Source organism: Dermacentor andersoni, chromosome 11 (assembly GCF_023375885.2).
Source record: "Dermacentor andersoni chromosome 11, qqDerAnde1_hic_scaffold, whole genome shotgun sequence".
Classification (NCBI taxonomy): domain Eukaryota; kingdom Metazoa; phylum Arthropoda; class Arachnida; order Ixodida; family Ixodidae; genus Dermacentor; species Dermacentor andersoni.
In genome coordinates, this window is record NC_092824.1 from 117,672,076 (window position 1) to 117,689,904 (window position 17,829).

Sequence of the window (17,829 nt, forward strand, 5' to 3'; positions counted from 1 at the left end):
CTAGAGGCCACGGCACCATAAAAAAAATAAAAAAAATAAACGTGTTCTATCACAACCACGCGACGTGAAACTGTCTCAGTGCACTACACTGGTCAAAAAGGCGCACGTATAGGCTGTATACACTCGATGTAAGCTTTGCATGCCAGGCTGCAAAGAACGAAACATTTTTCTCGCGACTTCTGCTGTTTATGTACTTTTTATCGTGACTGTCCATATGTTTATATCCGTGCTGACTCAGGAACGACGCTCCCTTTAATCTCATGAAACGCCTGTCGGCTTCATTTTCCAATTCCTTTGACGACCATTCGTTGACTCTAACAGACCAGCAGTGAGCCGTTCAGTACTCATTGCATGACCTGCATGCCGACTTCCATTTCTTCCTTTTAACCGTAACTAGGATCATCTACCCGTGTTTGACATGTATTCCATACTGTTGTCTTTATATCCCACAGCCTTAAACGTTTACACATACCTGATAAAGTCTAGGGTCTAAGGGAATGCCATCTTGTAGGAAAAGCTGATAGTCAATAATACGCAAAATGCCGGCCAAGGCAAAATCTATTCAATTAGGAGGCGTTTCGGCTGCCCCGCGGGAGCCTTGTTCATAATGACAGCAAACGGTGAAGTGCAGTAGTTTAAAACGTGTTTTCATTTGCTGCAGGCATCGCGCGTACACGGAGGGAAGACTGCCGGTATTCCCATTAAGCGTGTGCGCAGTGTTTCTTTCTTTCTTTCTTTCTTTATAATCAACCGCACACGCCTAGCTAACAGGAATACCGGCAGCCTACCCCCCGCATATGCGCAATGTCTGTGATATGCGATAACGCGTACCTATAAGTGAACTTTGCCGTTTGCTGTCATTGGTGAGCAAAGCTCCCCCGCGGGATACATTTCACCATGGTAGGCGCTGTGTGTATCAAACAGTGGTGGCACAGTCTTCAGCTTAGTTAAAAATTTCCTTGATATCTTCGAAGTGGCAGTATGAAGCGACTGTTATTCTTTTTTTTTTTTTTCGAAGGATGACCAGTATTCGCGCTGGTTCGAAAAACAGTCGTTGCCAGAGAGAGCTCGCCAAACCTAATTTGGCGCCCTGCTCTACAGACCGTGCAGCGCACTCTGTCGGCATTATTTCCGGTGACGCACGTACATGCTTCCGCTTTAATCTGAACCATCTCCCTTTGTTCCTTTACGCCGCAGGTGGAACGGAACGCCGTCGGGCTTCAGACTGCCGCCTGTAATTAAATGGCGTCGGGCTGTCCGTGTGTAGAACCGATCTTCAACATCGCGACGCTCGCGCTTCGCTGGCGGTCGTTTGCATTTAACGAGCTTTGACCCGCACGCTACGGCGCGCTCCGCGGCGCTCTGTGATCACTTTGTTTTGCATAGGAAGCGAGGCCGGTGATCTTTGAGGCGGGCCTTTTGCTGCACCGGATCGACGCCGAAAAGGCCATTACGACTCGCTCGTTGATCTATGCGCGTATACTGTGCACGGAGTGCTCGCTACGTTCAGTTCGTGCGATAATCCTTCGCGCATTCTTTTATTTGGTTTTCTTACGGCATCTCTCGGCGCTCGTGCATATATTGGCCACTTTCGTTTTTCGCGCTTGCTACAATATAACGGCAAAGAGTCCGCGTGAATGCATATAATCCAAATACGACGCTGATCATTTGTGTGTGGTGCCTTATACTTTGCTACTGATTGCATTTCGTTTCTATTCGAACGTCGAGACAAGGCAGTAATCGACTAAATTATGCTCGCTGTCAGTTTGACTGCTCTGGGTACGCGGCAATGGCGCGTGCGCATGCATATGCATTAGCATACATATAGAGACACAATAGCGAACTGAAATTCGAGGATCGTTCTCCTTTTATAACGTGCTCATTAGCCTTCGGTGTATCGCTATCGTATATGGTCGTGGCACTCTACTCATAAACGTCGTATCGCGGGAAGTCTGAGCGCTTACCTTATCCGCACGCATACGGTAACAATAGGCATGGGACTGGTGTGATCGTATACCACGGGAAACCGCATGGCCATTTCCTTGTGCAAACGGACTATGTATACAGTTAACTTTCTAAAAACGATGGAGAGCCAACGACTGCTTTATGAGGGAGTAACTTCTTGTTCCTCGTATGACTCCATTTATACGCCAGGTCTTGGGCTCCCCGATGAAACTCGTTTTGTTCGATAGTGCGCAATCGAAACATGGCGGGTATGTGAATTCTCGAAAAAAAAAAAATGGATGCTAAATATGAAACACGCAATTACTGCCCGCTTTAGAGGAGTTGTCATTGGCATAAGCGTGTAAAGTAAACGGTTCTGGACAGAATAGAACATTATCTGGTTTCGTTTCTTGCTCTCTCTCTTTCTCTCTCTCTCTCTCTCTCTGTGTGTGTGTGCGTGTGCGTGCGTGCGTGCGTGCGTGCGTGTGTGTGTGTGTGTGTGTGTGTGTGTGTGTGTGTGTGTGTACTCGTAAGCCGAGAAGCAGCAGCTTCAACAAAGCAAGAGATGCCGGCGGTTTCCTTATCGAAGGACACCGCCGGCATCGCTAGTGATGGTTCACACAACAGCGCGGAGTTTAGGACGAAAAAAAGAGGTATGTATGAGGGGGGGGGGACACTAATTCGTGTCCTTTTCTCTCGGTTTCGTCCTAAACTGTCGCACTGTTTTTCAGACGTGTTACTTAAACCCGCCCAGCGTTCCGTTCTTGCCATCTCTAACGATGTCTGGGTCTTTTCTCCGAACGGGTCTGGGCCCATAATCAGTATAACTCGCCCGTACAACCGCGCGCCGGACCAACGGAGCCGCGCTCTGTCTTATCGCAGGCTCGAAGCTCGTTCGCGCGCTCGTCTTTATAACGCGCCCACTTCCGCAACCTCCTCCGAAGCGCGCGCCTATAAAGAAATTTATAGCCGACGAGATTACTTTTTTTTTTTTGTTAATCTTTCGTGGTCGACACGGTTATATCGCACCGCCACGGGGAATCGCGGATGCTAGTTTAATTGTTGTTACCATGCGTGTTTCTGGCTTCGGAATCGTTTAGTGCTTGGCTCTCGGTAAAGGCTCTTTGCCAGTGGCTGACCGCCTTCGCAAATAATATGTTCAGCGTCGGGATTGGCTGAAATTCGCCCTTACGAGCAATACTCGAAGAGTAGGATTTTGGGCCAGTTGGCGAGGCATGTTTGATTATGGTGAAGCGCAGTATACGGGACCAAAAGAAGGCGACACAGACGGTACGAGCGCTTCTGGCATAACAGTTATGGCGTAAGAACTTACGGTGAATGCACGCCCTTATTCCCACTATTTAACTTCGCCAGCCGAGTCACAACTCGCCAATATACGAACCCGGCTTCTATCATGCTTGTAAGCTAACATCTGCAAGTTTTCTTTATTTCCACGCACAGTAGAGAGAGAGAGAGAGAGTCAACATTTATTATTGCCAGCAATCACGAGGGCAGACGCAGCCTCAGTGTGAACGTGCCATTACAGGCGGCCGAGATCCCCTGGGTCTGAGCGACCCGCCGTCACCCGCCGTGGTTGCTCAGTGGGCTGCTGAGCACGAGGTCGCGGGATCGAATCCCGGCCACGGCGGCCGCATTTCGATGGGGGCGAAATGCGGAAACACCCGAGTACTTAGATTTAGGTGCACGTTAAAGAACCCCAGGTGGTCAAAATTTCCGGAGTCCCACACTACGGCGTGCCTCATAATCAGAAAGTGGTTTGGCACGTAAAACCCCATAACTAAATAATAATAATAATAATAATAATAAAGCCGCAGTAAGGTCAGTGCGGTTGGGTTAATCGATGTTGAAGTGCCAGCTATTCTTGATCTGAGATGTCGGATTAGTCGAAAGGCGCGCGTGACGGAAATTGTGCGTGTGAGAGAGAGAGAGAGAGAGAGAGAGTGAGCTATATCCGCTTGCGCATGCGCAGCTGTTAACTTCGCAACAGGGAATGGCGTACTTACGTAAGCTGCTGTAGCAGACCTATGCACACAGCCCGAACGGCGCACCGCCAAACGGGCTTTCATCTTTAATTCCAGTAAGCGAGTCATCCGCGTGACTCAGAGCGAGGTCGGGAAAAAGAAGGAAAACGAACCCTGCAGTATAAAGGAAGCAAAAAAAAAAAAATTACAAGTGAGAAAAAGTTCCTTCCCTCCCCTCCCAAGGGCACCGAACGGTCGACCATCAATAAGCGGACGCGTTATTTTGAGTGCCACCAATCGAAATCCAATGAGCGCGTTAGGGCACGTGCCAGTCGGACCCCAGTCCCTGTAGAGGGCGATCAGCGCGCTTTGCGTAAGGTCGCGTTCCATCCAAAGAGCAGTGTGTGTGTGTGTGTGGGAAAGAACACAGTGCTACTTGTACGTTCGTCCCATATATATATATTTAACGAAAGAAAGAAAGAACACAGCGTTAACCGTACGTTAGTCCCCAACTCTGCTGTCGCCTTTTTGTATGACTTCTGTAGCTTCAAACGAGTAGATATCTGTTCGCCACTACTCTATGGTTATACAGCGTTTTGCGTATTAGTATTTGATACTTGTATTTCTACTGTGCACGCATTCTGATGGATGCATGGAAACACCGTTGGTGGAAGCACCTGCGTATGTATAACCTGGGTCGTAACCTGGGCAGAAGACGACGCAGTTTGTGACATAAGTCAAACTCGCGCCGATCTCCACGCTAGCTTTAAAAAATAGAAAACGAACATGCACAAACACAAACATACTGGCTGGTTGGGGAAGGGCGTGGCGTTTAGCTAGTGATGTAGGTGCAGAAAAAGAAAAAGAAAGAAACAAAATATCCGAAACAGCTTTTTCGCTGCATCAATTGTTGTTAGAGGTATTCTGAATCGATCTAGCTGGGGCATATAACAAGAAAAATACAATACCCGCCAATAAATTCGATTTATGCGCTTGATAAGATTCCCGAAAACTGGTTACTGTGGGGATGGAATTTAAATAGAACATGCTGGAGTTTTCACTCAAACTTGCTCGCACCTGTAATTTTTAATTGTAGTGAACTTTAAAAGCACAAACGGGTGTTTACGTGCGCTTGGCATCGTCTAACGGTAACGCACGATTTCAGTATAATTTTGATAATGAACTTATTTTATTGCCTATAATATTAGCGCGCCACCACCAACGCGGCAATTGTGTCGTGATTATGATCCACGTAAAAAACTATTGCATGATCTGAACTACATAGCGGTAAAGGCATATATGAAAGTACGTAACCATAAACGTATGCTGTGGTGTGAAAAGCACGCGACACATGATCACCGTATCTAATGCACTGTGTTTCGTATTCACGAAAAAAAAAGAAGTCTTCATGTACATCGTAGTACACGAACAGGGTTTTTAGAATGAACCGGAGAAAGACTTCCAGCTTGACGTTATCATGAATCTCATAATGATTAAACGCATATTAACATTTACCGTTGAAACACGAAAGTCTAGACAAAAAGGTGAACACTGCAATACTCTCTTCCAGTTGTTGGGCGTAAGTCGGCTCAGCCGGATGCAGACCTTGACCTTTCCCGAGATTAGGAAGCCGCAAGTGCTCGCGCTGCAAATGCGCTTCTAACTGCGAGTACTTGGCCGTTTTTCGCAACGCAGGGCACTATAGCTTATAGACAGGTGCCACTTAGTGGTAACGAGGAAAAAGAAAGTGAGAATTGAGAACAACTACACAGCTAGAAGAAGTCTTGTGAAAGTTCAACTGATGGTGCGTGTAGTCCAGCTGCAACGGATACAGCATGACCGCCCATTTCCGAAAATGGATGCGCGCTGCGCGGTCCGCATCTTTAGAGCTTTCTTGGAGGTTTCCAGCCTTTGGCGCAAACACCCAACCGCAATTGCGCGCATAGGTGCCCCAGGTAACACACAACTGTCGAGGTCTGTTCTCTCCACGCCGTTTCTGCGAGCCGTCTTCATCCACCATCCTTACTCGCTCTCCGACCGCTCCGACGGTCGCGGCCGCGCGGTTGGCGCTGCGATCGCAAGCCGTGCCTGCATTTTCTCTATTTCTTGTCTTTATCTTGGTGCTCTCCTTCCTTGCTCGTAGTCGTAGAATCTCGCCGCGCTGTCGTCGCCGCGGCTGGCGTTCTGGGAGCTTGGAGTCGGAATCGTCCGCGGCGGCTGCGGCATTTTCTCTCTACACGACGCGCGGACGAACTCGGCGTCCGAATGTTTTCCGGGCGCAACCGCCACCGTTACCATGCTGCCACGGATCGGCCTGTGTTTCGTTTCTGCAGGCCGCTGCCCTCTTCCTGATCGTGCTGGCCCAGGTAAAAAAACCGAGGAGAAACTCGAGAACGAGAAACGGGCGTTCTCTGGCGTATGCGTCCGGGATTTTCGAGCTTACCGATTTGTGGATCCGGTGAAGAGAGGCGCGCATCCTGCTGCTGACCGTTCCCTCTCAGGGGCGGTGATTCACCTAGCGCGCTGTTGTTATTTTGTGACGAAGCCAAGCTGTTTCGCGGCCTCTACTCGTCTGCCCGTCGGCAGCGGTATGCCCGCGCTAGCGGTTGTCGCATCGACGGACGGCGAAGCGGAGGACGGTCATGTAACGGGAACCCTGGCACGCGCGCGTCGGTATGTTCGAAACACGGCCGTTCTCGGCCGGCAGAATCCTCACGAGTGCACTGTTTTTAATCGAGTGTGAAAGGCGCATCATTTTCGAAACGAATGGCTATCCGAGGAAGGTGTATTTGTGAGCTGCTGCTGCTGGTGTTCTGTGTGTACTGCGCGAGAGCTGCGACTCGCGCAGCTGTTGGCGAGTAGCTAGCCTGTGCAGCAGCTGCTTTGCACGGGGAAGGTTTTCGTTTTCGCATGCACCTAGCGCGCTCGCTCGCTATATTCCGTGAAGTTTCACGGACCCGGAACTCGCACCGTCTGCTTAGTTTCGTTTACTTTTCGTGTCTCACGCGGAATTAGTATCAGGCGTGACTGTGAAACCTTAGAGCTGCCGACGTGCGCGCTATTTCGTCTCTGCGCGTCTGCCACCGAGCGGGTCTTCGCAGCGCGTGATGTGCCGACGTTGTTTCGTTTCTTTTGACGTCCTTCTTTCGAGGTCACAAGAAGCGTGCGCGGTTATAAAACGGTATGGCAATATCGCGGATCGTCCCCCTGACATGCGCCGTACTGTTTGCAGGCTCTCATAGGGCACGAGCTGATCCGAGGACCGTCATATGCGGGCGCATCTGTTATGCTTGTTTAATCGATAGGACCGTGCCGTACCCGGGTCGTTTTATTGAACCGCCGGTATATATGAGCGCGCGCGATCACACCCGCTGCATCCTGGTAGCGATGTATTTCCGAACAGCTATGGCTCATTTTTGTAAATATACCCGTCCGTTCCGTATGCGCGCTACTATGTTGCGGCTCTTTACACGCTCGTTTATTTATAGTTGGCCGCTCGGTGCTAGCGGGCCGGGTTTATGCAGGCGTACGTTATACGTGACCCGGATACGCTTCTTCTCACAGGCGATCGCCGTTTTGCATGGCGCGCATTGTAAGCACGCACAGTTAAAGAAGTGTGTTGCTTGCTGCGTGATATTTCTCACTCTGAAATATTTGATCACATTCGAAACTGAATGCATTATCTGGTAAGCCGTGAATATGAACTACATAGTGCAGAGATACTTTGTGAATTGAGCGGAAATATCATGAGAATAGACATAATTCGCTGGCTATGTAGTAAACCATTCCCAATGTCAGTTTGTACCTGTTAAGACTAAATGAGCTATTTGGTAGCTACTTTGTCACAGTATAAGTTGGACATAGATGAAGAATTGTTGAGCCTGGTAATTGCGACACAGCAGGGTTCGCATACAGTATAATAGAGCAGCCGTTTGTTGCTGATTTCTTCATAACACATTTAAAGCATGTATAATGCGGATCAGATTGTACCCTGAAAGGTATATATCCCAGTGCGGACTGCCCTACCTGTCGACTAACGGCAACATTGGACCATGTGTTTTGGGAGTGCGAAGCCATCGGCTCCTCCTTCAGTGAGGATAGGTGGGCTGCGCTCTTGGGCAGCCCCGAACTCAACAACCAAACCCTGGTCGTCCAGAGTGCCCGCGATCGGGCCTTCAAGCTCGGCTTGGCGGTCCCTACGTGGGACTAGCCGGGTGGCGCGGGGTCTCCCCTGCGTCTTCTCTGGACCTATTAAAGTTATTTCGCTCACTCACTCAACGCATTTAAAGGTCACAGTAGTTATGTTCATAGTCTACTGCGTTTACTTTTTCCAGTAGGGTAGCAGTCAGGAGGGCACAGAATTAAACTTGTTTTCGTCTTCATGTGACAAAATGATCCACGACAGAATATGCAAGTTCGAAACCAAGCAGATTTTTTTTTTTTTTTTGTCAAAGCAAGTACCTTGGGTCACAGCTAATTTGTGGAGTTGGTGCATAACAGAGGCTTTGCTGGTAGCGCTGATTCGTCATTTTCTTAATTGCATGGAGCAGCGTTTAGTGCTTCTTTCTGAACTATTTGCTTTATACTTTTTTTCTTCTCAGCCACCACTGCTCCACTTGCACCAACCACCGCAAACTTGGTCTTGGCGCAATGCCCAAGAAAGGACCAGGATGAGTGGCAGGGATAGTTCACTAAAGCAAAACAACGTCCCACATGGACAGCAGTCAACCACAGTAAGGAGAGAGCATGATGATAGCTGCCAATCCGAGGATGTGGCCACGGTATCATCCACGAGCCCTTTGATATGTGACTCAACTCACTCACCCACCACAACTCATGTTCCGCACCCTGCCGTTGCACCCTACACTAAATCTGCATATTCAAAAACAAACGAATCTTTGCCAAGGCCAAGCTCTTCACCTGGAGTCTCGAGCGACCACTTTGTGCCCTCTAGGTCAGATGGTATGGTTCGTGCTCAGACAGATGTCACCTTGCCTACCTCAGTGGAGGGGAAGTCACTCACAAATCAAGAAAATGAACTCCCACTGCGCCGCTCAAACAGTGACAAGCCCTGCTCCCAATCCTTGGTGCCAAAGGTGTGTGCTGATGTGAGTCGAACACTTAGTGTGCCTGTGGTTCCTTTAAAACAGCCATGTTCCTCATCGGCCAGGAGGGAACACTTGGAACTTGGAACTTCGAAGAGCTCACCAAACCGCATCACAGGCTCGGCAGCTCCAGTCGTTCAAGCACAGGAGTCAACAGGAATCGACCCAAAAGCAGATAGGCTGTCACCAAATGGAATCTCCTCACAGCACCAGAAAGCAGGGCTGCCCGGTGAAGCTGCCCCAAGCACCACCATGGTGCAGCAGAGTGCCACAACTGCAGCTGAGGTCCTGTCACAGCCCGCAGCGTCAAGTCACTGTGATTCCCAGCCGTCAGTGCAAAGTGCAAGTGATTCCAGCTCCATAGAAGTGAGGGTGGCCACCCCTTCATCCAGCGAGAGAGACCTTTCGGCAGCAACAAAGCTTGACTTGTGTGGGATCAGTGCATCTGTGAACAGTGTAGCGTGCTCGTCTGATTCCGATTCTCATGAAAGTGCAAAGGGCAGCCTCGCATCCACTGATGCAGACTCGGGGCTCCGAGTGCAGTTCACTGGTTCAGGTGGGAGGGAGAGGAGGGACAGCAGTGGAACGCTCTCCCTCAACCAAGCCCAGATGATTCCCAAGTCAGTGTCATTTCATAGTGGCACAAGCTTACCTGCTGAACGAAAGATCTGCAGTGGTAAGTCTGATGATACTTTTCTGTTCTAGTGTATGGTTAAGCAATTTATTGATTAGCCTTTGAGTTCACCAGTCACAATTCTAATTAAATTTCTTGATTGTGACTCACTTATTGACGTCCTTTGAAGAAAAATCAAGCAAGTGTCGACCCTGACAACCACTCTATGGTTGCTCTACAGCAAGGAAGATAACTGATTGAGGTTTTCCATTCCAGCTAAGACAGCCCCTGCTGGTCTTTAAGAACAGTTCGCACCCATGAATGCTACACTTTGTGCCGGTGGAGGGAACGTCTTACATTATATGAGGACTTCTTCATTACAGCCACAAAAGTCTAATTCAGCCGGCACATTTAATAAGCAGAGGAAGTCTCTGCTATTAGAGAATGGTAATACACAGACTGTATTTTGCCGTTAGTAAGAGCAGCCACCGTGCACGTTTAAAGAGTGTGCTCGCATTTCGTTGCATGAAAGGTGCCTCGCAAGGCTAAGTGACCTTACGAAACACCTTCAGTACAAGCATACCACTGGATAAAGAATTCACGCCATCTTTTTTTCCCTAATTTTTTGTAGTCGTCTCCGCATGACTCAGGGGATTTGCTGTGAATTTCTATATGCTTCTATATTTCCACTCCTGCAATAAACTCTCTCTGCTCTTATTCTTGCAGCTTTCAATTTAAGAAATTTAGCAGAGACACCCAGGGAAAACCTGGAAAACTCGAGGAATTTCGAAATGTCAACTTGGTAGACACCCTGTAACCGCATGCTTGGTTTCATACGTTGCATTTTTTCCAGTGCGACGATTCACGTTAAGTCGCACCTTAAGCTTCACTTCCTCAGTTTGATCTCCAATTGTGTCCAAACGAGCTTGGTACGATTAATACCGGTGTCACAAGGCCACTTTCGAACGCTATCGAGCCCAATCTAGTTCGAAATTCTTGACCAGCAATTGGCTCCCTCCCGCAGCTTGTGCAAAGGGGCCAATCGTGACTGATAAATTCAATCCTGAAAGGGCTCGATCGCGATGAAAATTGCGTTGTGGGATAACTGTATCAGAGCTTCTTTTAAGCAAAGTATTTCTAACAGGCAACTGTTGATTCATGAAGTGCGGTTTATTTCTTCTGTAATGTTTATGTAGATAAATCGCCAGTTTTGTTGATTTCTTTAGTTCACATACCCAACTCCACAAATACAATTGTTTGATTAATTATTAAGAAGATGCACTTCAGCTGTCACTGGCCACAAGATCAGAGTTCGTGCTTAGCTGGAACTGTCTAGGTTTCATCAGTGCTCTGTTGTTTATAAATTGCCTTATGTTAGTGGTATTGGTAGTTTGCTTTGACTAAGTTTTTGCCAGAAAGATGTACGTAATCGCTCACTCTTAGTAATGCAAGCGTATGTGCCGAGCTCTTGAATAATTTTTCCTCGATGACAGAGCATTTTGCTTCTACAGCTGCTGCTCACAGCCATCGCTGCAAATATTTATAGTTACTTTCAACTACAATTGATTTCAGTACACATCTGAGGCAAAAGTCATTACATGAAGCAATGATAGTGCATATGAACGGATTACTATAATATTTGTAAATGAAGATCATTGCATATTGTATGTAGTTCTGAGGTGAAAGCTGACTGAAATAGCAGGGATTGAAGCAATAATGTGGTTCTAGTCGAGGCTTGTTTTTACAGTAAGACACTGACAGTGTAGGTGTTGAAATGGCATGCCAACAGGCCAGAGGTGTATGCACTGTGTGGGAGATGCTGATTTGGAATAGAATATGATAAAACTTGGAGTTACAAAGGTATTGTTGCTTTTGTGGGCTAGAATTCGTTGTGACCTTTGAAGTAGTTAATGAATAAAATTGAATGATGAATTAAAATATTTACTTAAGGAGCCTTAACCTTGGTGTTAACATGGTAACTGAAAAACTTCAAAGGAAGCTTCAAAAGGTGACAGAGAAAAATGATAAGCATATCATGGCGGTCTCGTCAACGGGAGGCATGGTGACAAGCTCAATGTACCGACCACTTCGGAGTTCCGTGGTGAGGACGGGGATCGCTAACCTCCACCAGAATGTTACGTGTAGAAAGACACAGACAAAAGAGGCTATTTACAGGCTATTTACAGGCTATTTACACTGGAGCCAGAAAGCCAGGCCAACACTCGCCCGCGCCAAGGCACAGACCAACTTCATCGTTCTTCTCTCGGCGGCTCATCTCAGGAGTATCTCCCGATAATATCATAATAATATAAACATAGAAAGACAGCTGTAGGGGGATTAAATAAATCTAGAGTGCACAATATGCTCTAGGTAGAAAAGTAGAGTTGGACTTGTCATCTAAAATTTAGAACAGATAAGCAGTGGCCCATTAAAGTAACAGAATGAATACTCATATTGGTAAACATGCTGCTTGTTAAGACAAGACTTAAAAAGGAGTAACCTAAACGGTGCGCTCAAAAAGTATCAAACCTTTGGTCAGCAGAAATATGTTCATTGATTAGGAGGTACAAAACTCTAATTGCCTTCAAAGTAGTCTCCTTGGTAATGCACGCACTTCATCCAGCACTCCTGCCATTGTTGGAAACTCTTCTGGAACATGTCTTTTGGCATGGTGATCAGCTGGGCTGTCGCATTCCGCACGATGTCATCTCTTGACTCAAATCGGGTTCTTTTCAGCACCATTTTCAGGTTGGAAAATAGCCAAAAGTCACACGGGGCCAGGTCAGGGGAGTGGGGAGCAGGGAGGCTGACGAACCACGTGAATGTTATGTTTGACGAAGAAAGTGAATCAGATGTGCAGAACAAGCAGGTGCATTATATAATCACGATGGAGCTGCCAAGTTTTTTGCTGCTCACAGATCCAGTCTGTTGCGCTGCACAGCATCACGAAGGTGACCAAGGACCTCCTGGCAGTATTCCTTTGTGATAATTTAGCCTTGTGGTATATACTCACGATGCACCATCCCACAGGAGTCTGAAGAAAATGGTTAACATAACCTTGACGTTGCTGCAGACCTGCTGTGCTTCTTTTTCCCTCAGAGTTGTCTGATTTTTCCACTGTGACAACTGCATCTTGGTTTCCGGGTCGTACCCACGAACCCAGTGCTCATCGCCTGTGATCATGGTGTTGAAAAAGTCGGGCTTACTGTTTGCATTGTCCAGCAGGTCCTGCACGGTTTCCAGACTGAGTTGTTTCTGCTCCATCGTTAGCAGTTTTCTTACAAATTTCGCAGACGCTCTCCTCATGCCCAAATCCTCAGTCAAAATTGAAGGTACTGATCCAATGCTTACCCTTGTCTCGTTTGCAAGTTCTCGAACTGTGATGTGATGGTTCTCCATGACCAAAGTTGCACTTACTCAGTGACATTCTCTCACATGACATGACTTAAGTGCTACCTGTCAGTTGTAAATCCAACTATTCAAGGACTCTTTTTTTTTTTTTTACTGAAAACTAAATTGCATGTCTTTCAGGGCATTGCTGTGAAAGTGGCATTAATTGGGCGACTTTCTATACGTATTGAATTACTGAATTCTTACAATTTCTTTTACTTTTGCATTGACCTGTAATTGAAAATTTCTTTCTTCGAGGCACTCCGTAACGCAAATGGTAAAAGGGCAAATATTCTGCTTGAAGTGAAGCCACAAGGCCTTCAAGCCAAATTCACATGAAGAAAAAAATAAGTGACTCTTTTAGAAACAAACGTTTACATTAAGAAGACAGTTTAAAATCTTACTGATCGTGCACCTTATTTCTCAGAAGATAAGGAAATCGAGTTGCTAATAAAGTTTAAATCAGCATCCTGTGCAATGCCATTTTTTCGTTTCCCACCTATATATTTTTTTTTCATACCTGGAATTCCTTCTCTTGTTTATAATTGTAAAGTAATGCAGCTCATCTCAGTGGTTATGTAGAGACAAGCAGAAACTTTGAAGTCCTGCATCAAGTTTGACATTTCATTATCTGGGTGTTTGTGTGTCTTTTTTTTTTTTTACGTTGAATGTGGCAGACTGGGCTAGTCTGCGTTGATACGCTGCATCAACCTCATTTATGTTGATTTTTTGTCTCTCTGATGTAATACAAGTGTGCTAAAGTGCCTTATGTTTTATTATTATTGCTTTCTTTTTTCCTACCAGTGGTTCAACTGCCAGTGTTCCATTTGTGCCACAGTTGCAAGTTTTAATGCAAGTGCTTTGAAAGTGTCTTTTCATTTTTCTTTCTTTTCTTTTTTCTTTTTGATGTAGCTCACGACTGTCTTCAATTTATGATCACCGGCAGCAGCCTACTTAAGATCAGGGCTAGCTCACGTCAGTACCGTCGCTACTTCACGCTCGAAGAAGATCTCTCAGCCATTAAGTGGGTGCCATCGTCAAAGAAGTCAAACAAAGCACGGTGTAAGTATTTCATTCTTGGCAGAGCTATTTTTTACCAATTCACCCAAGAAAACAACATCTGAAGTTGAAGTTCTCGAGGAAGTTAGGGAAAGAAGGAGTAGCTGTTATAAAATATTTTATTGTGACCCGTCTTTGGCTTTGTAAGTGAGAATGTTTATATCATTTGAGTTCATTTGATACAAGAATGCTCTTATTTATTGTTGTGTTTTATGGTGTGCTGAGGGATTTAAAGCAAGTTGTGTCAAATCTACGTACCTTGCTTTTGAACTGTCTCCCCAGTAATTAAAGACACAGCTTAAATGCCAGTATCGTTAACATAATTGTCAGCCCTATTGTTGCCAATGGTATCATTATCTTATTCTCGTACCTTGTAGCTCAAGGAACAAGTTCTCTTTGTTTTCTTTTCTCTATTCATTGCTTTGGATGCAAAGAATTTCTCTTGAACGATGGTCATAGAAATCTGAAAGCAAGTCGTTTTGTTAATTGATAGAGATAGCAATGTCATTTGCATGTTCTAACCATGCTAAAGAAATGAAAACATAGCTGGGCTAGTCACTACAACCTTATTTTCAATGTCTCTTTGTTGCTTTAGTATGGTACAAAGTTCAAGTCCTCATTGCTTTCTGCTGCATGCTCAGAAGTGAACTGGTATTATTATTTCAAGTGTTTATGCCATTGTTGCTGCTGTAACTTGTTTTGGTGTCATGTTATACGGGCTGTGAGAAATAGGCTCACTTTATTTGCAGTATCCATACGTTCCATACGAGAAATCAGAATTGGAAAGAGCACTGATGTGCTGAGGGACAAGGAAGTAGCTGGATGTTACTCTGAGGACTGTGTCTTCTCAGTCATATACGGTGACGACTTTGAATCGCTAGACCTCGTTGCCTCCACTCCTGATGAAGCCAACTTCTGGGTCACTGGCTTGAACATGCTCATCGCAGCAAACCGATGTGAGCAGCTGCACCTTTCTTTTGTGAATTACTTTCTGCTTGTTGCTTGTTTAATAATTGTGGAAGTGTGGGAAAGCAAGCTACACCAGAGCCGGCTAGACCAAGATACAGTTAAGAAATTGAGGCTACGCTTTCTTTATTTATCACACATGCCACAGACATAGAAAGATACCAAGTCAAGAACTTAAGTATGAATAGGACAAAAAAAAAAAAAGCTAACTGGAAAATAAGTTCCGTATGCAGCTGCACCAGTAGAAGTTGATGCCCACTGTGCAATAAAAGCACTATTATATGCCCACACATGAATGTCACATTATTTTAGCAGTCTTAAAAGCAAATACAGTACTCAGTTTGAGTAGAGTAAGCAAAAAACAACAAATCAAATCAAATTAGGTTTCTGTTCAGAAAGAGATCTCATAAGACTGTTAAAGCACATCTCTATTTAGCTCTAGCAGGTCGTGACCATAAACATTGACCATGACCATGGAGCTCTCTTCTTGCTCACTAAACAACTATAAAGTGTAATCATAGAATGAAGAACCAACTGGTGTAATGATGAGTTAGGCTAGTTGATAGATTACCCTTTTGGGACATGAAGTAGGCTCATTGTACAGTGAGCAGGGGAACCAGAAAGTAGAAAAGAAAGACAGATGATGGCACCATCCTCGAGTTCTTATACTATCTCTCTCTCTGACATCACCCAGTCTGACCACATGCTGCCTGCTGAGAATTCAATTGTTTATCCCATCAATACTTTGACAAGATCTGTTTGCCATCAATTGTCGATTAGTTATCTTTTAAAACACAGTGAAATAAGATCAGCTTTGGTTAAGAACTTTCTTTTTCTTTTTACGCGTCCTGTTAATGTGTTTTGCAATTGTGCTGTACTGCTTTTCCACTATGATTCTTTTTCATGTCATTTAGCCCTACACAGGAGAAAAAGTTCAACAAGTAGCATAATTATGTCTATTCCCCATTTTTAGTTGTTGAAATTATCAGGAACTAGTGCATCAACAGTTGTGTGAGCTTGGAGGGGAGCTAGGCCAGTTAAACCAGACATTTATTTATTTTTTTTTTTTTTCACATATGTGAACATTTAGCTGTGACTCATTCAATTAGTCAGTTATTCATTAAGCTGTGAGAATATGACATTCATCTGACTAGATGTTTGAAAAATTTGATTGGATATCTGCTACAGCAAGGTGTCATAGTCCGTGTAAGCACGGCAGACTTAAAGGAATTGTTACAGAGTGAAGGTGATTTATTACCCGACATTTATCTTTCTATTTGAGTGATATCACTCATGTAATTGTTTAATTACTAGAGTATTAACTATAATCATTTTAGAAATGAAAAGTAAGAATTATGTTTTAGTTACTTGAGCTTGCTTGATTTCCATTAATTGTCTTCTGATTTTGTAGGATATTACAAATATGCTTGACAATTTGCAGACTCTCATGGCAGGTCACTCTTGGTTAGACTAGACAAGAGTGACCTGCTGATGTTATCAAAATGAAAAGGACAGACCAGTTAAACTGGAGTACTGAATTGTTAGAAACTAGCTTTTGCCGTGTGCTATGGCCTTTGACTAGTGATACAAGAGAATTAGCTAGTGAACCTGCTACATCAGTAAGTACCAGTTAACCATTTCCAGCCAGACAATGTGTCCTAGAAGTTTACTATCTCCAAAACTCTCGCATCTACTTCATGGTGTTGCATTTATTAGCATTAGGTGCATCTCATTTTGAATAGGCTTTGGTTCGTAAAATTTAGTTTGGACCTCTCCGCTACAAAGAAAAAAAAAGTAACTATCTTTTCAGTGCAGTGTGCATTACTGAAAACACGTGTTGGTGAACTTTTTCGAGTTCTTTTGTTGGTGTTTTTCGCATTGTACCCGCCTTTGAACTCGAAACTGGCAGCCCATTCAGCTTCAACCATCTTTTCTGTGCCAAGATGCAGTTGTGCAATCCCTTCTTTACATGACCTTCCTTCTGAAGGCGTGTTTCAAAATGACAGGTGCAGTTGTTTGAAGAATGAGCTTTCAGTGTTGCCTGGGATTTTCAATGCCGAGCTCTTGCTTTTGTGGATGTCTTTTTAATTTTCTTTTGTGCCTCCTTTCTTTTGTGAGACCTGTCAACTTGTTTTTCTCAGACAGTGCTTCTTGTGGCACGATCCTTTTTTTTTAATGTTCTTTTGCCTAGATTTGGCTGGTGTAGCCATGTAGCCATGTACATGGCTACAAGTGCTTTCAGCTAGGGTTTCCTAAGCTAAGGCAGTTTTTTTTTGTGCATATTTCATGTGGATTAGAACATGCATTTTCACTTCTTCATCATGGTTCATTGGACAATTTATATAGTCTTGGTATCTTTTTATTACTGCTGCTGGTTTAACACCTGTGTGTATTCTGTAATCATTTTATTTTTATCTGCTGCCTTAGGATGCCAGTCTGGGTTTCGCACACTTTTATATTGTCCTAGAAAATTTTTGTACAGTCCTTCCTGCGGACATTTTCATTCTTTGTTTAGCACCCCTGCCATTTTTTTAGATGTCTTCATTATTTAGTTGAAACTAATTTATTGAAGACCAGTAAAAATGTAACTAAACTGGTGAACACATAGATACATAGTTTCAGCCTAGTTCGCATTCATGCAGGCAATAAGAAGGATGTTTCACAAATATTACAGACTACACATTATAACATACAAAAACAAAGATACATCTTGCAAGCAAATCCAAGAAACAAGTAGAAACACTATGCAAAACACTATATATTAGTACAT

General features: G+C 44.8%; 1 protein-coding gene across 1 annotated transcript in view; it reads left to right on the forward strand.

The window, feature by feature from the left end:
• The window catches only part of LOC126539300 (inactive phospholipase C-like protein 1), a 166,949-nt gene that overhangs the window by 88,778 nt on the left and 60,342 nt on the right, over positions 1–17,829 (forward strand). The window contains exons 3-5 of the mRNA XM_055075333.1: positions 8,528–9,707; positions 13,947–14,096; positions 14,843–15,049. Coding sequence (XP_054931308.1) covers positions 8,528–9,707; positions 13,947–14,096; positions 14,843–15,049 — 1,537 coding nt within the window. The remainder of the gene's footprint in view (positions 1–8,527; positions 9,708–13,946; positions 14,097–14,842; positions 15,050–17,829) is intronic.